Source organism: Camelus dromedarius, chromosome 17 (assembly GCF_036321535.1).
Source record: "Camelus dromedarius isolate mCamDro1 chromosome 17, mCamDro1.pat, whole genome shotgun sequence".
NCBI classification, from domain to species: Eukaryota; Metazoa; Chordata; class Mammalia; order Artiodactyla; family Camelidae; genus Camelus; species Camelus dromedarius.
In genome coordinates, this window is record NC_087452.1 from 1,703,897 (window position 1) to 1,727,007 (window position 23,111).

At 48.3% G+C, this 23,111-nt stretch overlaps 1 protein-coding gene across 1 annotated transcript; it reads right to left on the minus strand.

Moving 5' to 3' along the window:
• Positions 1-2,575: 2,575 nt before the first annotated feature.
• HMCES (5-hydroxymethylcytosine binding, ES cell specific) lies at positions 2,576-22,732 on the minus strand. The gene is made up of 7 exons (XM_064496166.1): positions 22,665-22,732; positions 22,071-22,284; positions 15,878-16,021; positions 14,926-15,051; positions 7,177-7,358; positions 4,808-5,000; positions 2,576-3,367 (listed from the first exon to the last, which is right to left on the minus strand). The coding sequence occupies exons 2-7, from the start codon at positions 22,251-22,253 to the stop codon at positions 3,131-3,133; spliced, it is 1,065 nt and encodes a 354-aa protein (XP_064352236.1). The 5' UTR covers positions 22,254-22,284; positions 22,665-22,732; the 3' UTR covers positions 2,576-3,130.
• Positions 22,733-23,111: the final 379 nt, after the last annotated feature.

Below are 23,111 nucleotides of genomic sequence, written 5' to 3' on the forward strand. Positions count from 1 at the left end.
AACGGTTAAGATGGTAAATTTTATGTCACGCGTATTTTACCACAATTAAAAATAAAGAAATACTGTCTGGGCCAAACAGAATCATGTGTGAGCTCAGTGTGGCCTGCAGTCCCCACCTTTGAGATCATGCACCCCGATCTTCTGTGTGGGCTGTGTCGGCTGCTTCATGAGACAGGAAGCTCTGCGTGGAGGTGTCTCGCTGCAGCCCGAGCCAAAGGAAGTCACAGCGCCATGAAAGCCACAGACCGGCCCGCCGGTGCTGAGGGGCTGCGCCAGGGGTAACCGCATCTCCACCCAGGTTGTCACGAGGGTCCCAGAGCCTTCCCTAGTCTCGCCCACCTCCTCTTGCCTCCTCCAGCTCCTGTCTTCCTCCTGGCTGCCTCCATTAAGGGCTACAAGTGTGGCACTCAGGCCAGCCTGGCTGCCTTCAGTGTTGTTGTTGTTCAGTGTGATTGTCCAGCCCCTTTCACTGAAGCCCTAGCTCCTCCAAACATCCCTTGAGCTTCTGCTGCTGCCTCCTGGGAGTGTCACCTACCCATAGAGCCTGCAGCACACCTCTCTTCCCTGGAGTCCCTGGGACGTGCGAGGGACTCCATCACAGAGGTAGGTTCTGTTGCTGTGGGCTCCTGGGAGCACACAGAGTGGGGCAAAGCAAGTCTCAGCTGTGTGTGCGCTGGGGACCCTCCCACACAGCCAGCACCTTTCTCCAAGGAATGAGCTTGCACCCTTCCCATCACTGTGTGCTCCTGTTTCAGGCTGAGCAGGGGGAGAGAGGGTATGCAGGTCCAGACAGGGATCTGAGAGGCTGAGGCCACCACTACCCTCTCTGGTCCCCACCAGCAGCCTACCCTCTGGGCATTCCCGGTAGCAAGCAGGATCTTGTCCAAATTCTCCAAGCTGAGACACCCTTTCTGGGCCAGGGAGCTCACAGAATTGTCCTCAACTTACCCATGCCAAGCTGCACGCTGTGGGCCAAGCCCCTCGCTCACTTGGGTGGTTCCACCTGGGTCTGCACAAAGCCGGGCTGGGCTTCTGGTACACAGCGCTGCAGGAGATGCATCCAGATGCACTGTAGACAGGAGTGCAGGTGTCTGCCAGGACCTGGAGTCCAGGGGGCCCTCTGCCTCCTCTAAGTCTGCAGAGCAAGAAACGGTCCCCTAATGCCTGGAGCCAAGCCCAGTCACTGTGCAGGTAGGGCATCTCTCCTGCCCCGAGGACTGTGGGGCCCTGGTCTGGCTTGCCCAAACTGAGGCCTGCAGGAGGCTTCCCCGCCTGTCCCTGAGGTCTGACTCTAAAAACAAAGGGCAGGAGCGATGCTGTGCTGCTCTGACACGCCGAATCAAGTCCTGGCAAAAAGTGGGAGAACAGGGAATCACATGCCCCTGCAATCAGTGAAAAGCTGGAAAGCAATTTGGCAATACCCAGTAAAGCCGATGACCCAGATGGGGGAAGGGACTGCAGAATGGAATGCCCAAGATGACTACATTTATGTAAACCTGAAAAATCACAAAATACGTCTTGATAGTAGAATGTGCTTTTAACATCACATTTATGTCATAGTATGCAAACCTGAGTGAAAAGGACACAAGCCCAAGGACTTTTGTTCTTTCTTGTGAAAGACCCCACCAAACTGAAAAAAACAGCCCTGAAAAACAGTGGGGGAAACTATGAGAAACAATGGAAATTTCACTTTTGTCGCTTATTAAACGTGAAGCAAATATGACAAAAGTCAGAACAGTCAACATGCTGGTTATCTGTATTTTTTTAAACCTCTTAATGTTACACCAAAGCCCACATAAATGAGCCCAAATAAAACCAGATAATACCACTGAGAGCGCCCCAGCTTCCCCCGCCCACCGCCTCAACCGGAAAAGGAATTCAGAGACCGAAGGAAGGGGAGGGGACCGCACCGCACCCCCGCCCGCCGGCGCCGCTCGCTCCCATTGGCGGGTACGGCGCCGGGCCCCGCTCCGATTGGTGGAGGTGCGACCCCTGCTTTGCATAGGCCCAGCGGCGGGTGTGAACGGACCCGAGCGCGCCCGCCGCCGCCACCACCACGCTCGCGAGCGCGCGGCCCCCGGACGCCCGGGAGGAGGGTGCGGGCCGGCTGGGCCCCCTGGACCTCCGGGAAGGCCCCTCGGCCTCGCCCCCAGGCGTGGCGCGGGTGACGCCTGCCGCCCCTCCCCGCACGGGCCGCGCGCGCAGTCAGCGCCCAGGCCCCTTTAACAAGCTGCTACCACCGGCCGCTCACATCGGAGGTGGTAACGGGGAGAAGCGGCGCCCTTGCTCTCCTTCCCGGCCCCACTCGTCCGGATGGGGGGAGGATAGCCCACGACCACCCAGACAAACATCTAATTATACAGCGATGCGCGTCAGGGAGGACAGGGGCGCTGACCAGGCTGCGGCGGACGGCCAGCCCCCAGAGTCTGGCCGGCTCCTCGCGTGGCTGGGGCCTGTCCTCACCCACATCCTCCCTCCCCGTGTAAAGACGGGTCTTGGCCTCTGCAACCTCTGTGTTCGGCAGGCACTCTCTCAGGCTGGTTTTAAGTTAACGGATTCAGACAACTTCCAAGTATTAAGAGTGAAAAGAGACTCAGCAAAGAGCCCCTCATCAAGCCTTTTTATTGTTTCCAAAGAAGTTTTGTCCACAGAAATCCCCAGTGCCCCGTATCTGTGACAAAATCCATTCCCTAGGGCTGATGCCAGGAAACAGATCCAGAATGCCTTCCACCAGCAGCATTTTCTGAAATGTACGCAGTTTATCAAATATAATTTACACAGGGAAAAAACACAATGTTTTAAGAACTTAATTCCAAAAGACTGGAAGAGCCCAAAGGCTGAGCAGAAAACAGCCTCCGCTGGCAGCACCAGGTCGGATCCACCAGTCCCACCAGGAGAGGGCTGTGGGCACACACCACGAGTGGACGGTGGTGGCCCTCCCTCCTCCCAGGCTGCCCCACAGCCCCACTGCATTTGGGTCACAGCCAGGACAGCTACTCCCCAAAGAAGCCACCACTGTTCACCCACACTGTGCTAGCTCCTCCCAAAGCAAACCCACAGACCGCGCCGGCGCCCGCCTCCACAACATACTGAGCGCAGCACACCTGGCCTGGTCTCTGAATGCCCCGCCCTACTCAGTGCGCGGCCGCTTGGCCTCGGGCTCCTCCTCCCTCTCCCGCTTCAGCCACCGCTCCAGGAGTCCTGCACTACTTCTCTTGGGGGACACTGGGCTCTTCTGGAGGAACTGGCTGGACCACTGGGGCACATCTGATTCTGCCTTTTGGGGTGTTTTGGGGTCTTCCTTTTTGGGTGACTTTGTGGCCAGCCACTGCAACATCTTCTGGCTGCTGCTACTTGACTTGAGCTCCTAGGAGAAAGAAGAAAAAGCTCAAACCACCCAAGCTCAAGCTTTTGGGAAAAGGCCAACTCCAAGCAAAGAAACGGAAAGAGGCATTAGATACTGACCCAGGTATGGAAAATGTTTCTAAGGGCCAGACGGGGCCTCTAATCCGGAATGGGAGGAGGGGAGCAACTGAGCATGTTCCAGGGGGCAAGGAGCAGGGAGTAGCTCTAGAAAGGCTTAGACCTGTTAGAGAAGAGAGCTGCCAGGAATTCCCAGCACCTGCAGAGAATGGGCGTTCACAGGGAAAAGAATGTCCATCAGTGTGACCAGCCAGTGTGGGGAAGTGAGCAGGAGACAGCCCGATGAGGATGGATTCAGCCCACAGCTGCAGAGAGTAGCTGTTTCCCAGCGTGCAGCCCCCACAGCTCCCCCCCCCCCACTGGCACTGCCCCTTCCGCGCCCTTGCACCCACACCCCAACCCTCAACTGCAGATTCTGAATCCACACAATGCCCCCTTTCCAGAATGTGAATTCTTTTGAAGTAAAGACATGGCAGAAATGGGGCAGTGTCGAGTGCAAAGTAAATATATATAATTACATTTTTAGAGACAGCTAATGAAAAAATGTTAGGAGCACAGGAGTTTGAGAGAACTGAGACAAAAGAGGAAAGATGAGACTGAGCGTGAAACCTTAACAAACCTTAGAGAAAATGGAGACGGGGCGGCTGCGTCCGCCATCACCATCCTTCACGCTTCTCAGACTGTCTAAGGTGTCTGTTTTGGAACACAGACCCATGTCTTACTTAGGTCCCCCTAGGCCACCTAGGAACACAGCTACTCCTAAGCCTTTGTCCCCGGATGTCAGCAGGGGCCAGCTCTTGCTCTGGAACCTCCCACTGCAGGCCTTTTGCCTGTTCACCTTCCCTTCAGGATACATCTTCCGGATCCTTGCCAATTGTAAGTTAAAGTTCACAGCAGGAATGTTCTCAGATCCTCCTGAAGGAAAATGAGGACTGGAATTCCTCCATCTCATACTTGGGAAAGCAGAGGTACACAAGAGACATGTAAAAGGCATACACTTGGCTGGGGACCAAGATGCAGTCATGGTCAAGGGCTCCTTTGCCTTTCGCACAGTCACCCTGGAGGAGTCCTCAAATTTGGCTTTTTATGAAAGATTCACCAAAGCAGCGTCTTAATGACACAGAAGCCTGAGCCCCGCCCTGAGTTCTGACACAGCAGGTCTCGACAGGGCCAGCATTTCCGTTTTGAAAGAGGTCTCCTGAGCACCAAGTCACAGCCAGCTCCAAGAACCACTGCTCTGGGCCGCTTGGCTGTGCACAAGGGAGAGGAGTTTTGGGTGGTTTATACTAAAGCTCCAATTGTAAAAGGCCATATCATAAATGAATAGGCCACACTAACACAAGACAGAAAGCTCAAAAAGGACTGTTGGAGTCACAGGCCCTACCTTTCTGACCAGCAAGTTGACGGGAACCAGACACTCAAGGGCATCGTTTCGTGAATTGTTCACCAGGGAAGACACCGGATGGAAGGTGATGTTCTCTGTGGGGTGGATCAGCTTCAGCGCTTCTTGAGTTGAGACCTCACCGAAGTCCAGCCATTTAGAGACTGCCTCCTCTCCATCTAATATGGCCGGCATCCTAGCCAGCAAGGTCAAGATGGTGGTTGGGAGAAGCAGAGCAAGGGGAGGGAGAGGGAGAGGGAGAGAGGGAGAGAGGCCTCGTCAGCTGCCGGTGCAAACCGCCACCACAAGCAGCAGCTCACCCAGCTCACCCAGCTCACCCGCTCACCCCCACTGTGCCTCTCATGCTAACTGCTGCCCTGCTGCCTGGGGCCCCGGCACCACTTCCCAGGGCACGAATTCAGCACCCGGAGAGCCAGCCTACCAAGGGTGATAGCGAAGGCAGTGACAGTGCTGTGACTGGATCCAGGGCACCCTAGCGCACATGCTACCAGACTGGGGACCTTTCAACATTCAAAGGGAAGAAAAATCCCAGGAACCTTGTCTATCAACAGTACTCTCCAGCCTCACCACCCAGGGCAGGTTTGTGTAACAAAGAGCTATCCACATAACTGGGAACAAAAGGACACTGAGGCTCAGGAGAGCAAAGAGGCTGCCCCAGATGACTCCCAGTGCTAGGAAGATGTTAGCAAAAGATCCCTTGTTTAGCTTCTAATTTCATGTTGTTGGCCAATCTAAAGACTGCACACATTTCACTGGTGGGTGGTACAGTCGAAGTGAGATGAATGCATAAACATCTATTTTAATAATTATTGTCGCCTCAAAAAAATCACATGTGTACTTTAAAAAGGTATTTAAAAATATCTCTAAAATCCAGATCATTTTATGATGAATGGCATCTCTGCACTGTGTTATGGTTTAATTGGCAGCACTTTTCTTAACAGCACATAAAATAGTGGCACATTTAAAAACCAGTGGTTTTTAGGTTAGCTGAATAGGAATTTATTTTAAGGTGAATTAGCAAAAAATAGAATTCCTATACCCCATGAAAGCATCACTTCAGACAGAACGCATAGGACAAAACCAAAATGGGTAACAGTATGTGCAGCACAGAATTCTTTGCAGCAAAATATCATGAAGTTACTTCTGAGGGCACTCAGATCTGGCGAACCTGTGCGGTGTCACACAAGCATAGTCAGTTCTGCTGATGCTTGTTTTTAAAATGCAAGCCTGTCCCCAGCATGATTAGTATATTAGAAAGCAACTGAAGCATAATGCGAATTTTGCTTAAATTATATAGACACGGTTTTGTCTATGAGAAACACTGAGAGTGAACACAGAAATCCGCACCCGCTGAAGTGAGCCCCATACAAGTCCACAGAACGCACATCCCTGCGCACCACAAACACAGACAGCTACTCGGCTCACTGCACGTTATCCTCTTATTCTGCATTTGTAAACTTTTCTCTGTGTCAAAAAATCTTCTTATTCAACATCTCAAACATGTCTCAGCTTCCTGGCTAAAACACGCTGAGCAGTACATGCAAACAGAAAACTTTTAGGTCTTGAGGAGAAACTTGAAATAATGGAAAAGCATCTTGAAAGCAAGAACACGTAATATCTCCCGAGCAACACACATAAAAGACCCCACATCAGTAACAACGCTGTGGGAAAAGGAACGTCCATGGCTGGAACAGCTTCAGGAGAAGACGTGCGCACAGATAGAGGCACTGCTACAGAGCTCCTAGTGGTGATGCTGAAGTTCACTGGCGGAGGCCATACACTGGATCAGAGTGTTCAGTCTATTATGAACGCGTGCCTTGAAGGAACATTTCAAAGGCAGAAAAACATGCCTCAGGATTTAAGATCTCAAAAGATAAAAAATTTTGCGTAATCTTCCTTCCACCACTTCACAGTATCTCACGAATCGCACCTCTTCCGACATTCATTCCACAAGCCAATTTAGGGTTTTTTTCAGGTCAAGTGCCACTGTAATAACTACGTATTCCTTAACCACTTAATGTATGAAACTGCAGTACTGTTTTTATTAGATTCCTATTATTTTTTAATGTGTTACTGACAAAATTTCAGTGTTACCCCTTATTCCCACTTTTCTCGTAAGTCCTGTGGCTTTCACTGCACAACTCTGCACAGTATGGTGATTTTTAGGGAAGCATGTCATGTTAGAGCCAACCTGACAATTAATTGTATTTTGTGAAGCAACCATCTTAACTTCCTACCCTCTAAATCTGTGTATACAGAAACTTTGAATTCCAAAAGCCTGCTATCTGAAAGCAAACAGGACCATGCCTCCCTAAATCCTGGTGGGCGCAGGGGTCAGGAGTGTGACTTGCCTCTGGTGGATGTTCTTCAAGCCTGTGCAGGCGTCCACTGTGATGATGGTGTAGGAGTACAGGGAGTCTCCCCCATCCGGGGGCTTCCAGCAGTCAAAGACCCCAGCCATTGTCAGCAGCCGCCAGTTGTCCCAGACTTTCTCCCAGTCCTCAGGACTGTCTGCAGCACCGGCATTGTCTGACTGGAAGCAAAATCCAGGGCCAATTAGATACTCAGCAGCCGCCTTCTCCTGCAGGCTGGGTCCTGTTACAGACTTGAGAGCATCACAGTCATTTCAGAAGTAATTCAGCCCATGCCTTACTAGCTCCCCCTGATCCATGTTGCCAGAGAAAAGAGGCGCGGTGGCAAGTGCTCACTGAAGCTATAGATGTAGGACTCCTGAATGCTTCACAGCACAATTTAACTCCTTCAGTGGGTACTTAGGCCTCCCATGATCCAGAGCATCATTCGGGTTTTCACTTACAGCGTGAATCTGGATTAAACCCCGCTGCTTGTAAATGAGCTCTAGTGCAATTTCACGCCCCTGTGTCTTGCCGAAGCAAGTTTCCTCTGCCCAAAACATCTGCCCTGCCCTTTCTCATCATGCCAACCCCAACTTGCCATTTAAGATTCAGTTCAAGGCCTAGAATACAGAAGGCTGGAAAGAGTGTCACCTCCATCCTAACAATAAGAAAAAAACGAGATAATCTAAATAGCCATAACTTTTCTTAAACTCATCAGAGGACTAAAGTCATAAGGCAACCAATTAGCCTGACCTCTGTAGAAAGACAGGGTTGTCCAAGGGGAGATGAGACAAGAATACTGGCTTCCCCGTAGCAACAGGAGGAAAACAAGGCCTTCCTGCAGCAGGTAAGAATTCAGATGCAATTATCATCAAATTGCTAAATGCAGAGAGTGGGGTAGCCTGAGAGAACAGAACCCTCAGGGGCTGCAGACATCCGGGAAGCTGGAGACTGGGGGCAGCAGCCTAGAGAAAGCCGTCCTTGCCGGCGCATGCCCAGAGGCTGGGAGCTCTTCCGCCTCACCTGATCAGTTCTCCTCTAAGGAACCAAAACCTTAAGAGGCCAGGGGACAAGTAATAATAATCCTTATTGCCCCTAAAATACAGGTAGAGACTCACCGAGGCTGGAGAAGGGTAGAAGAAAAACTCCTCTGCTTGCTGGGAAAGGAGCAGGATCATCAAGAGGGCTGAGGCTGAGCCAGGGGCACAGATCCGCCCGAGACTGAGACCGAACCAAGACAACAGGGCTGAGGCTGAGCGCCAGGGGCACAGCTCCGCCCGAGACTGAGACCGAACCAAGACAACAGGGAACTCTTTCCGGCGCCTGCAGGTGAGCACGCACGGATGACAAGCAACAGCGATCTCACTCTGGGAAAGGGGCAGAGCCTGGGGAGGCTCCCACAGGCCTCTTCTCTAAGGCACAGGCACAGAGGGACGTAACAACAGCTGCAGGAAGCAGGGCTTTTGAGAAAAACCCTCTGGAGGTCAACCCTTACCCTAAAGACAAGGTGACACCAGAGGAATTTAAAGCCTGTGGTGAACAACAAAACCCAAACCCAGTTCAGCTCCTGATAAGATCGACAATCTCGGACATTAATGGCCTAACAGAATACACATATCCATTTCCAGACATATATATTATCTCAGTATCTGTCCTACCTACTATGTCTGGCAATTGCTCAAAAATTACAGGACACAACCTTTCCAGCGCCAGCCCAAAGCCAGCTGTCCTCCACGCACCAGCATCCAGTGAGACGCGCCGCGCACCGACAGAGCAGACACAGGCGGAGCCGGCGGAGCGGACGCAGGCGGAGCGGTGGTGGCCAGGCTTGGACTGGGGCGGCTGCTCTTGGCACTCCTCTGACCTATGCAGGTTTATTCAAATCAAACAACTGTTCCACCAGTTTCAAGGAACTCCTCCCAGGCTACCGCGGCCGCCCCAAATCCAGCTAATGCCACCAGCGAGGCAAATAACGATGCCCTGCAGTCAACAGCCAGTCTCTTCATGATCTCGGTCTCCCTTCTACATCTCTACTGCTAAGAGACGCAGGTCAAGAAACATCTGTACTTCCCCATCTTCAAAACTCAATTCATGTGGCATCTAGACACCCAGTGTGACAAGGAAAAGTCTTCAATGAATGAATCTGCTGCTTCCACACCTTATTTTATTGACAGAAAATGTTGAGGATCCCAAATTTGATTGGTTTGAAGAGCATGTGAAGGGTTTGACTAGATGATGAATGCCAGTACTAAATCTGCTGGAGTCTCCTGTACAAGATGCAGAGACAACATCCAAAATTAGTTAAGAGCTGATCTCCTTAAATGTGGCTTAAGAAGTATGGACACATAAAACTTTACTTTGCAGATGAGAACAGATTATTATCTTACTTAGAGATAAAGGATGGGATGTGGAAAAGAGATTCAGTTTTCACTTCGTTCATTAAATTTATAAGGCCATGAAACAATTAGGTAATACAGAAAGCTTCCGTGATTCTACTTACATGTACATTAGAAGGTGTTACTGTAAATCCTCACTTCCAGCAGCTCTAATTTAATGCCGATGTACTCTGGATAAAGTTTTATGTTAAACTATCACCGTTCTCTTCGGAACCAAACTCTTTCCTCTGGGACTTTGGATTTGACATTGCATTTGACATGTGCCAGGGCAACGATGGACTGGAATCTACCCCAGATCCAAGCATAACAGCACATGTTGCTTACATCCTTATCAACTATTCTTATCCAATAAGAGCGCTAGATTCTGTTAGCTAAACTGATAACAGGGTAGAAGTACACGGACCTCAACTAATTTCAAAATGCTTTTTATTTCTCCATCTGTTGAATGTTTTTTATGGTTTTAAAAATGGTCCCTTTTGAAGGTTAAATTGACAAATCTTGAAATTAAAAAGGCAAATACATGAAGGAGCCAAGCGGTAATCAAGTATTTGGGAGGGGAAAACTGGAAGCCTGCTTACATCAAATTCAGAAAAACTTTTATACTTTTTCCTGTAGTATGTTTTAAAAAACGGAATCAGAGTAGCCACATTTGGAACACTTTCTGTTAACAGTCAGTATGTTTAGATAGTTAGAACCTGGTCCTCAGCCTAAAGTGGGCTTGATTTTGGAAACTAAGTCTTTTCACAACTGCCTCAATGCACAGAGACCTTTTTAGAAATAGACACTCCCTTGAGTCTTTTGTTCGCATGGTCACGCACTGATGCTTAGATGCTCTGATATCTACAATGGCACAGTAGTCTGGATAACCAAAGTCATTTATTTCCCATCTTTAGAAACCTACACTGGAACAACCATATCCAACAGATCTCAAGCTGCCGTGTGTGTGAATGAACATTCCCTTTCATTTCACACCTGAATGCTGTACACGTATTTTGGATTGTATATTGTGTTTGTGTATTTATGCTTTGATTCATAGTAACTTCTCATGTTATGGAACTGATTTGCATTAAACACAAACTGTAAATTAAAAAATGGCTGAATGAGCAAAAAAAAAAAATAATTACAGGACACATGAAAAAGCCAGAAATCAGCAGTGAAATGCCCTGATACACAGCAATCAACAGAACCAGATTCAAGAGACTTTATTTCCCAAATGCTGAAACTAATTAGACAGGAATCTAAGTAGAATTACTATATCAAGGCTCTTACGGAAAAGGTAGACAACATGCATGAACAGATAAGGAATTTTGGTGAAATAAGAAAGAATTGTGGGGGAGGGTATAGCTCAACTGGTAGAGTGCATGCTTTGCATGCACAAGGTCCTGGGTTCAATCCTCAGGACCTCCTCTTAAGGAGAAAAACCTAATTAGCTCTCCTCCCTGCCAAAATAAAAGTAAATAATTCAATAATAAATAAATAAAATATAAAAAAAGAAATAGTGAACTTTAAAAGAGGTCAATAAAAATTACCCAAACTGAACCACAGAGAAAAAAGAATGAAATATACAGAAGAGAATATCCAAAAACTATGGGACAATATCAAACCACCACAGGTATAATCAGAATACCAGAAAGAAAAGAGAAGATGGGGCAGAGGGAATAGCTGAATACATAATGGCTGAGAACTTTCCAAAAACCTTAGAGACATCAAACCAAAGATCTAAGAAGCTCAGAAAACATGTCAGGCACACACACACCCCCTACACACATCATACTCAAACTACTGAAAACCCAACAGAAAATCATAAAGGCTCTGGGGAGTGAGAAGTGGAGGGGCACACGTTACAAACAGAAGACAAAGACAAGAATTACAACAGGCTTCTCAGACTGTGAGAGCCAGGGACAACGGAACACTTTTTAAAAAGTGCTGGAAAAAAACTGCTAACCCAGAATTCCACACACAGTGAAAATACCTTTCAAAAATGAAGACAGTAGTTGCCAGATGCTGGGGCAGAAAGAGACTTAACAGTGAGCGTGGGTTTCTTTTTGGGGTGACAACGTTCTGCAATTAGATAGCGATGATGGTTGCCTAACATTTTGAACATACTAAAAATTACCATTCACTTTAAAAGGAAGAATTCTATGGTGTATGAATTTTACCTCATGATTTAAAAAATCAAAGGACTAGATACTCTTCCAATTCTTCCAGACAAACAAAAATAGAATTCATTACCAGCTGACCTGAATGACAAGAAATATTACAGGAAGTTCTTCAGGGGGAAGTAATACGGTATCAGAGAGAAACCTGGATCTACACAAAGACGTGAAGATTCATGGAAACGTCTAAAATGAGAGTCAATGTAAAATTTCTTCTCTTATTTTCCTCACTCTAAAATTTAACTGACTAAAGCAGAATAGTACCAAGCGTGTTGTGAGTTTACAGCATATGAAAAAGCAAGATGCATGACAAGATACCACAAGATGGGAGGACTGGGAACATACTGGTGTGGGGTCCTTACACTGCACAAGAAGCAGTGTATTATTCGAAGGTAGACTGTTATTACTTTAAAAGGTCTATTATGGATCAGCTACTAAAAACAATTTTAAAGAATTTTAAAAGAAGTAAAAATAAGCTAATAGTGGAGATGAAATGTAATCATAAAAAATACTCAATCCAAAAGCAGGTAGAAAAAAATAGAAAAGGAAAATGGAGCTGATGAAACAAACAGAACACCAGCAACAGAGTACACTTTTACCCTATTACATAAATAACTACACTGAATGTGTCCGCAACAAACTTAAAGTCACTGTCAGATCGGGTAAAACGGAAAGACGTAGCTCTCTGCAGTCCGCAGAATTCTCTCTTCTGGGAGGCCTTCCATGACGCCCCGGTCTGCGTGCCCTCCATAGGCATTCCCCACTAGTCTGACTCCATTTGTCTGTGCCTCAGAGGTAAAGATGTGAGGATAGAAAGCACGTCTCCCTAAACTTCCAGGAGCCCCGCAGGGCGCGTGGCATGTGCTTAATAAATGTCCAACAAATAATGCGGTAATTCTTTACAGGCAAGAGGCTAACTGTACAGAACTGAGGAGAATGCCGTCCTAGTCCGCACAAGTGCCTAACGGTCTCTCAAGAGGGAAATTCTCTTTTTGGCTGTACAATTCCTGGTTCAAAGATGGAGAAGCAAAGGGACAGAAATCTTACGGAATGGTTCCCTCAGGAAACAGCCGTAGAAATCTGGATTTATAGTTAATTTTAAATGAAAAAAATCACAGTGGAAAAGCTAGGAAGAGGTCAGCCTGAGTACAGGGCCTCGACTCCATCTCTAGAAAAACAAAACAGCCAGGACAAGCACGCTGGCTCCTCTGGGGCAAGGGTAAGGATCACTGATGTGACGAGGCCCAGAGCAAAGACCACACGTTTGGTGGCTCCCTGCAGAGGGTGGGAAGAAAGCTGAGGAATCCCTCAGAGGAACCGTGCCTGCCTACTGCTATGTAGGGTCCTCTCTGGCTGGGAGAGACCTGACCATAGAGAGACCTCCCTCCCTTTCCCTGGAAGGTGGGTAACTCATGGCTAATGCCCTGACTGACTGGACACAAACAGAACCAGAAATGGCTCTACCTTTTAGTCTGGTAATTCTCCACTGTTGAAAAACCCTAAATATAGCAGTCATATTGTGGAATGCACTATGAAAGCTGGCAAAGAAAAATTCTAGCCTTTCAGAGGGACTAGGTAAATGGAAGAGAAGAGACTGTGTTGAAAAAGGAGGACTAATGGGAGGAAGAACATAACTAACAAAGGTCATGAAAGTGTTCAGTGAATGGATGCACAGTAACGGGGTTGGTGGGTACCGGGAGAAAGGAAGTTACATCCCTACTTTATTCCCTCAGCAGAACAAAATCCAGACGGGTCAGTGATGTGGGAATCCTAGCACCCTTCTCTGCTGACACGCATTCAGTTCTCAGATACCCGACACTCTCTCCCCATCCTCACTCCCAGCCGGTGACCCTGCTTCCTACTTCCCTGGCAAAATGGAAGCATTCAGAAGACTGGCCACGTGCTTCCAAACACCCCTCCCCACCTTCTATACATGCTGCCTTCTCTCCGCTTCTAACGGTCTGTGTGCTTTGCCAGGTCACGTTCCCCACTGGGGCCCAGAGCTCACTCCCTCTCGCCTGCGCAAGGACGGCCTTCTACTGACTGACGCGTTCCCCCTGCTCCCCGCTCGGCTGTTCCCAGCAGCTTACGAGCTGCTGTTAGTTCCAACTGTCTGTTGCTAGGATATTGAATTTTGCTGATTTGTGTATACTGACCTTGAGGAGAAACTTTTCTAAGGTACTTGCATTGTCTAGAAAGAGGTAAAACTATTATTTGGTATTAGACCTAGGAAGGAAAGGAATATATTCAACCAAGGAGGCACAAGACTTGCACGCTGAAAACTATAAAATATTGCTGAAAGAAATTTAAAGCCTAATAAATGGAAAGACGCTCTATGTTCACAGACTGGAAGACTTAATACTATAAAGATAGCAAATTGAGCAATTCCCCAAACTGATCTACAGGCTGAATGCAATTTCTATCAAAACTCCAACTGTCCTTTTTGCAGAAACAAGCAAGCTGATCCTAAAATTCATTTAACACTTTGAGGAAACCCGAATAACCAAAACAATCTTGACAAAGAACAAAGCTGGACTCAAACTTCCCCATTTCAAAACTTACTACAAAGTTATAGGGTGGTACTGCATAAGAACAGACATATACCAGTGGACAGAACTGAGACTCCAGAGGTAAACATACACCTCTAACCAACTTTTGACAAGGGTATGAAGACCAATGAAAGGGGACAGAACAGTCTTCTCAGCAAATGGTACTGGGACAACTTGACAACCACAAGCGCATATTGTATGGGTCCATATATATGAACTATCCAAAGCAGGCACATCTATAGATACCAAATAGGTGAGTGGTTGCCCAGGCTGGGAGGAGCAGGAGATGGACAGTGACTGCTAATGGATATGGGGTTTCTTTTTAGGGGTGATGAAGGTGTTCTAAAGTTACACAGTAGAAATGGTTGCACAACTCTGAATATACTAAAATTAAGCTGGTGACTTGCATACTTTTAAAAGGTGAATTATAAAGCTGTTATTAGAATAAAGAAAGCTGTTATTAGAAAAGATAATAAAAAAAGAAAAAAATTAGAAAAGATAATAAAAAAAGAAAAAAAGGCCACAAAAAAAAGCTGTTATTAGAAACAAAAAAAAAACCCATGAAGAAAGAAAGAAAAAGCGCCCTCCTTTGGATGAGCTTCCCCGCCCCTTCCAGATAGCTAGTGAAAGCACTGCTGAAGGTACCTTCTCTGTTTTGACCTGGGGGAAGTAGATGAAGTACGGCTGCGTCTCGCTTACTCCCGGAAATCGCTGCCACTCGTAGAATCCATCTGCCAAGACCACACAGCGTCTTCCCTTTCCCAGAGGCACCTGCGGGAAAATGTGAGAAAGACGAGGTCTTAGTGACGGAAGCACGTTTCATGGACTTGAGTTAAAATCTCAGGTCCACCAACGTGTGGCGACCTCAGAGCAGTCGATTTCTCTGTACCTCACTTTTCTCAGGTACAAAGTCACACACAGATGCTGAAAAGATTAGATAATGTACGTCACAGGAACAGCTCTCTGACAAACAGGCACTTGTGGTGGCTAGTCTCCAACGCTGGCCCCCAGGACCCACGCGTGCCCGCGTCCCCATCCTATGCGGCCCCTCCCCCGCAGACCCCGGGCTGGCTCTGCATAGCCAACAGCAGGCAGCAGAAGCGATGCAGCGTCTGCCTGCTCTCCTGGACGATGAGCTCCGGGGAAGCCGGCTGCCAGGTAAAGAAGCCTGACTACCCTGACAGCCCCCAGCCAGGTGTGCGAATGGGTTCCAGCTGTTCTGCTCATCCCAGCTGAGGTGGCAGATACGCAGGTTAAAAAGTCATCTTGGCCATCTAGCTGCCTTCTGATTATAATGACATGAGAACCTGCAGTTACATAAAAACGCCGGTGAGCCTAGTCAATCCACAGAACACGAGAAATCATAAGCTGCTGTTTTGTTTTAAACCACTAAGTTTTGGCATGCTTTGTCACATGGTAACAAACAGAACAGCACTCTATGTTAACAACTGGGAACACACTTTGGAATTTTCACCTCTGGAACCTTAAGGAAGGTTCCAAAGAGAACCTTATTTTATTTCTCAGGTATATAAGGCATCAACAGTTCTGGTAGATAAAATGTCAGAACATGTGCCGTTTCCCTAGACCAGCGACATACCTTGAAGGACCGTTTCTCCATTATGGTATCACTGCGACAGTTGGAAGTGTTGAACTGCAGCTTGGAAGGGTCGCTTTCCCTAAACCAGTATGGGACCAAGCCCCACCGCATGGGAGCAATGACACGCTCAGATGAGTCTGCACCCTGCCATGGAAAAGGTTCATATTCAGTGAGATGGCAATGAAATTTAGAACACCAAACTCAGCACAGGCATTACAATACTGTTAGCATCAAAATACAAAGGATAGAAGATTATTAAAAGAGAAGGATTCTACTTGAAAATAATGTTAATCATGATGTGAGTAACGTGAGCTCTGCTTGCGCAGGGCGGGGGATATGAAGTTTAGTTTCTGTAAACTTTTCCTTAGTGCCTGCTGCGGGAGAGACAATGTTCCAGGCCCTGCGCTTCACTCGGCCCCGGCTCTCAAGAAGCACACGTTACGGACAACCACAGCACAGTAAGACACACGCCACGACTGAGGCGACACAGCGTGCTGGGGGACACATGCAGGATGCTTGACCTCGGAGGGCTTGCACTGTGCCCTGGGAGGACACACAGACAAAAAAAAGTATTAAGTAATAAGACACTACCGGCTAAGGGCCATATAAGTGGTACAAACACGGAGGGGGATCTGTGAGAGGTGGAATGGAGACGTGTACCAGCTCCTTGGAAGGGGCAGTGGGGAGGGAACAGGGTGAGTTGCTTCTTGGACTGGATTCCACAAGAGGTACAGGATTCAGACAGAGGAGAGAAGGGAGGAAAAACCAGATAGGAAATTAGAGGCCACGCCAAGTATGCTGAGGGGTTGGGGAGGGTACAGCTCAGTGGCAGCGTGCGTGCCTAGCATGCATGAGGTCCTGGATTCAATCCCCAGTACCTCCATTAAAAACAAAAGCAAACAAAGAAACCTGATTGCCTCCACCCCCTTAACCAAAATAAACCCTTACAATTTAAAAAAAAATATGCAGGAGGTGGTTTTGTGCAGAAAAGTTATAACAAGCCAGAGGATGCTCTTTTTAGGAGAGTCTGTTTACAGGGCTGGCCCTTGGTTAGCATCTGAGAACCCGGATTTTGAGTGTTTCCACCTGTCCCTGATAATGATGCATAGTATACATGCCTAGTCTAAGCAAAAAATGAAGTTTATGCTGAGCACTGCTTTCCTTCTAGGAGTCTGGAATTCTGATACTTGCTGGGCAGAGTGCCTGTGTGACCAGACCCCAGTAAAAGCCCTGGGCCTGAGTTTCTAATAGGCTTCCCTGGGCAGACACACTGCACACGTTACCACAGTTTTCACTGCTGGAGAAGTAACATGCTTGGTGTGCCCTCACAGGAAGGAGAGAGCATGAGCATGTCTGTGCATGAAGTTCTCCAGATTTCTACTCGTTTCTTTTCCCCCTCTGATGCTACTGTGTATCCTTTCACTGTAATAAAACTCAGCCACGTTATATGCTGAATCCTTCTAACAAATCTCCAAATGTGGGGATAGCTTTGGACCCCCTGCCCCCGACACATGGTTGTTAAACTTTTGGGGGGGAGGGTGTAACTAGCCCCTTGAGAATTTGATGAACTCCATAGATTAAAATGCACACACACACTACTCCTTATGGTATGTACACCATGAGCTGGAAGAGACCCGTGAGTAGAGAGTGCACATTGCATTCTGCTACAGGGGTACAGAGGTCTGTGACAGTAAGAGAATACAAGACACCCAAGAGGAAGGAAGGAAGGAAGGAAGGAAGGAAGGAAGGAAGGAAGGAAGGAAGGAGGGGAAGGAAGGAATTGCCGTGGCAAATAGAAAAAGAAAACAGGGATGAGTAAGTTTTCAGGCCCAGAAAACCGACAGAACGACAGCACTGTCGAATGAGAGAGAAAAATCTGAAGGGTGTGATCTGGGGAAAGAGCACGTGCTGAATTTCCGAGAACAGTCCCCAAATCTTTGCCACTCCTCCCACTGAGAGCTGGTGGAGGGCAGGGGTCTACATTCTCTTCTCTTGAGTGTGGATGGGCTTGTGACCTGCTTGTATCCAACAGAATGTGGCACAAATGACAATGCAGGATTCCTGAGACTGGTCAGAAAAGGTTTTCCAGCTCCTCCTTGTTTGCTGAGACACTGCTTTCAGTGCTCTGAGCTGCCACGTAAGGAATCTAGCTACCCTAAGGCTACCACGCTGGGAAAGCGCCCAGGCTTTGCAGGAAGGCCGCACGTAGGTGCTTTGGTCAAAAGCCCCAGTTAAGAGCCGGTGTCCACTGCCAGATGAGAGAGAACACGCCTCTCGATCAGATGCTGGTTACCTTTTCTCTGCACGGCTACGCAGGAAGCACTACAGACTCTGCAGGCCACAAGGCCTTGTCAGAAGTGCTGTTACAGGGACAAACAGCCACAGACAGCAGATGAACAGATGCCGTGTGCTCCACAACGTTTCATTCACAGCAATGGCCAGACTGCTGCTCTAGACGCTTCTATCCCCAATGCCACGTCTTCTCAGCTGAGGCCCCAGGCTTCAGGGAAGAGCCAACCATGCCCGCAATGCCCTGTCCTGATTCCTCAGTGGTGGACGTAACATAAAGTGGCTTTAAGTTACCAGAATAAAATCCGAGGAGAGGTGTTTACTACACCCAACAGGTGCCTGGAATTAAAGCTCAGGGGAGAGGCAGTGCGGTATGGGGATGGGCCGGTGGGGCTAAGTCTGGCTTTGCGAGCCCGCGCGGTCTGCACTGCAGTGACTTAAGCAACGCAGTCCCGCCGCCGCGGGCAGCGGGAGCGCAGCCCGCGGCCGGGCAAGCCTGGCTGTACCCTAATAACTTCCGCTTACAGAAACAGGCAGCGGGCCAGACTTGCCAACCTCTGGTATAAGGGAAAGAATAAGGCCTTTTAAGAAGACTCTGGTTCAAAAGTCCCTTCTCTGCTGCTTACGAGGTTGGACATGTGGCATGGAACAGGCACACAAGTTGTAGTTTAGTATTTTTTACAGTTATGATTAAAAAGAAACAACAAAATCCTTTTCATAAAGGCAACTGATAAAGCCATTAGGATAAAGTTTCTTAGAGAGTAAATCAATCACAGGATTAAGCCTGGGAGTACAAAAAATAAAAAAGTGAAGTCCAAGAAAAAGTACCTAGAGACAGAACAGTAGGCTGACAAGAGTCGAGAGGATGGAACTGCAAGGAAGGCAGTAGTGCCTCAGGACTCCCTTTTGTTTAAAGCTAATCCCTCCGCTGAGCTAATCACAAGATCCTGCTCCATTTCTTTCAAAATCTTGCCTGTATTTTTAATCCCCTTTCCATACAAAGACACACACACACACACACTCCATTCTTGTTATTCAAGGCAGTCAGGTTCTACAAAGTCGCTGGGAACACTGAATTAGGGAATACTGAACCGCAGATCTTACGGGAAATACAGTTAGGTGGCCAGGAGTCTATGGTGACAACATTTTCATCAACTCATCAATATAAAACTTGTGTTATGTGTATTTCTGTTTAAAGTGACTTTATTTAACATATACTGTTGATGCATTAATGTTGAATCCAGGACCAGCAGCCACAGTACCTCATGCCTGAGTGCAGCATCTCTAGCACGTGCATTCTCCCTGTAAGGCGTGTGACAGCCTTCCTGCATTTAGGAATTCTGGCCTGCACTTTAGCACTATGCTTGGGGACCATTTTAAACAGTGAAATCACCAACAAAAAGCAGAGAAATGTAAAAACACATAGCAATAAATAGACCACAAAAAGGACACTTGTTTATAATACGAAAACTGAAACTAGGTAGGGCTTCACCTTATTTGATCTCAGCTGGGAATGGCGATATTGGAAGACTTGAATATTTCACCACTTTGTATATCCAGGAACCAAACATAAAAGCTACATGAGTATTGTATTGGTGGTAACAAACAAACTCTAGCAAGTAGGCAAATACACAAACATGGAATCTATGAATGAATATATATGTGTGTGTGTGTGTTTTTCCCCTTAAAGACAGAAGCAGCCTAGGTATACTGTATGCCAAGAGGCAGGAAAATAAAACCAATTAATGAGCGTGCAGGATAACTAAGGAAAAGATGACCCTGGAAGAAATGGTAGGGTAGAGAAGGGAGAGGAAGAATGTGTGAAAACTTAGAGCTTTTGTTAAGTCCTCGTTCTCTTTCAAAATCAAATGTTTCAAATGTGCCTTCCAAGCAGAAGGGCCCCCTGCCCAAAGCTTAAGCGAGAATAAGAGAGAGAACACTGTATAACAGCCAATAAAATGATCTCTCATCAGAAATTTGCAAGACAATACTCTAAATCTGAGGTTCTGAACATGGGGCAATTTTGACACACACACCCCCAACCGTGGGGCTCCTGGCATCTAGGGGGTATATATTTGGCAATATCAGGAGACACTTTTGGCCACGATGACCTGGGGAATACTGCTGGCAGTCAGTGGGTAGAGGCCAGTGATGCTGCTAAACATTCTGCAACGCACAGGTCAACCCCCACAACACAGTTATCCCGCCCAATATGTCACTAGTGGTAAGGTTGAGAAATCCTACTCTTAGAAATTCCACCTTTAACTTGAGTGCGTTCACCGGATAAATGTAAACCAAACCCAAATGCGGGGCTGCCCTGTACAGGGAACAATGGATACAAACCGGCTTCTAAGCCAAAATTACTGAAAATATTGCTCAATATTAGTCATCTTTTCCTCTACACTCTTGGACTTGTGACCAGAACAGCTGGTAGCACTGGGGTAGATAAATGAAAGTGGAAGTAAGTTGCAAATCAGTGGTTTCAAATGCAAATGTTACAATCTATACACATGAGCAGGCTGCAGGCAGTTGATGATTTGAATTAACGATCTGCTCAAATGGTTCTATTTTTGCTTTATAATTTACAGGTTTGAAAAAAAAAAAAAGAAACCTCAAATATTTATCAAAATTACAAAACCCTAGCAATCTTAATGAAATGTATTAGAGATGTGGAGTCAAAATATTGCATCAGCAAATTTCTACCAGTGACGGGAGAGGAGGGCTCCACCTTCCTTGTTCCCTGTTCCAGGAAGCATCCCCTGAAGTGGGGACAATGGACTGGACCTCTGTTCCAGTTCTGCCCCTCACTGACTGGGTAACCCAGGACAAGTCGCAATCTTTCCACACTTCTGTCTTTGAATCTGTTAAACAAATTTTTCTTCCAATTAACATTCATTCTATAATTTTCAAGAGGTGGTACAAAGACAACCAAGGCTAAAAAATAATAAAGCTCATATGTAATCCTTCTCTCTCTTCAAATTATGCTTTCCTGTGAAACATGAACCTTTCCCAGTCAAGGTTCCCCATGATATTTAATTTTGATTTCCCTCTCATTAAAAAAAGTTTTTTTAGTTTCAATGGGGAAGTATGCATCTACTAAAAATGGCTAAACAATAAACTATTTCATGTAAATAGCTTCATTCAACCAAAAAGATGATGTTTATTTCAAAATAATGTGATCCCTGTAACGTAGGAATGAATCTTTTTTGACTATATATTATCACAACAGTTCTGAAGAGCATGCAGTCGGGGTATGACCAACTTCACAGAGTGAGTTAAGCATTGTGGACCAAATAAAATAAAAATCCAGGAGGGAAACAGTTGGGATTTTAAAAAACACATCAAGGACATTTCAAATACTTATGATGTGGAGAAATATTTAAAATATTTAATTTCTGGAATGAAGCATTTTTATTACACTGCATGTGTGCCTGTACACACACACGCGCGCTCAGAATAAAGCAAAAAACCACAACATGACTATAAATTCACTCCAACCCTACAGGGGCAGATAGTATAAACACAATGAACGCAATTAAACTTCAGATTACCAAACCAGATACCTCTGTTCTGAAAGGCAAACACAAAAAGATTGAAAACACAAGCAGAAAGAACAGAAACCCGGAGAACCATCTGAGTTGTTTCAGATCAGCCAGTCTCAGTCCTGCCCTGAGCCTAGATTCTGGTTTAGCCGGACTGGTCAGGGGCATGGAAATCCATTTTCTCCCTCCCAAAGATACTGAAAGGACCCAGGCGACCCGTGAGGTTAGGAGGATGCTGACTTGAGAGGTGTCTTCAAACGCAAGGCCCGGGTGGCCCTGGCGGGCCCTGGGGCGGTGCGCCCCGCACAGGGAGGCTGCGGGGCTGAGGGGGTACGCGCGGGGGTGCGGGAGGCGGGCGTTACCTGCTCCACGTGCAGGCGGGACAGCAGCACCGGGCTGCAGGACTGCGGGCTCTTGTTGTACGACGGGCAGTACCGCTCGGGGTCCCTCCACTCCGGGAGCCGCCGCCGGCCCTGCCGGTCCCGGTAGGCACAGGCCCTGGTGAGGACCTCCAGGGGCAGGTGACAGGACGTCCGCCCGCACATCCTTCGGCTTCGCCGCTCGCACCGCCGGTCCCTAAACGTGAGGACGAGGCTGGAGCGTCTGGGACGCCGGTCCCGGGCCTTCGCCCCCGCGCACGACCTCCGGCGACGCCCCGCCGGGGGGACCCGCCGCGCACGGGGTCACGGTCACTCCCCGGCCGCGCGAGGAAGGCGGTCAGCGGCCTCCGGGGCGGCCAGCGTCTCCGCCTGGGCGCCTCCTGCCCCGCCGTCCGCCGCTCCGCCCCTCCGGGACCCGCCGACTGGGCCTCCCGCCGGCGAGGGCCGGCTGACCCGGGGACCGCGCCCTCGCGGCCGCACGCGCTCCCCGCCGCCTCGCCCCCACCTCAGGCCCGCCCGCCCGCCCGCCTCACCCCCACCTCAGGCCCAGCCGCCCCGCTCCCCGCGCCGCCTCACCGCCACCTCCCGCCAGCCGCCCGCGCCGCTCTCGGCCTGCAGTGCCGCCCGCGCCAGGCCCCGCCCCGGCAGCGAGCAGGGCCCGCCCCCTGAAGGCCGTCCCCGCCCCACGCGGCGCGCTAGCCCCGCCCCCAGTGACGAGGGAGTGGGCCCCGGAACCAGACTCCCAGGAAAGCACCCCGAGACTCCGACTACCTCAGGGTCCGTGTTGGCCGTTTCCCTGCGGAGTTAACTCCCTCCCAGGGCGAGGCTCGGGGACGGGCGGGGAAGGAAGGGTCCCCAGGCACCAGGCCGGCCCCCAGATGCGCCCTGGGGCCCGCAGTGCCCTTTTCAGCACAGCGGGAGCCACGGCTCCAGGGGTGAAATCAGGAAACATCTCTACTTCGCAGTCCTAACTGCCTCATAGTTTGGGGCAAAAGTGGAAAAGCCATGAATCACACACGCCAC

Coding starts and splice junctions, on each gene's coding strand:
- HMCES (XM_064496166.1), bottom strand. CDS start 22,253: ATGTGCGGGCGGACGTCCTGTCACCTGCCCCTGGAGGTCCTCACCAGG. Junction 16,022..22,070: donor CCCGCCTGCACGTGGAGCAG/GTAACGCCCGCC, acceptor TTTCCATGGCAG/GGTGCAGACTCATCTGAGCG. Junction 5,001..7,176: donor TTGAAGAACATCCACCAGAG/GCAAGTCACACT, acceptor CTTGCTGGCTAG/GATGCCGGCCATATTAGATG.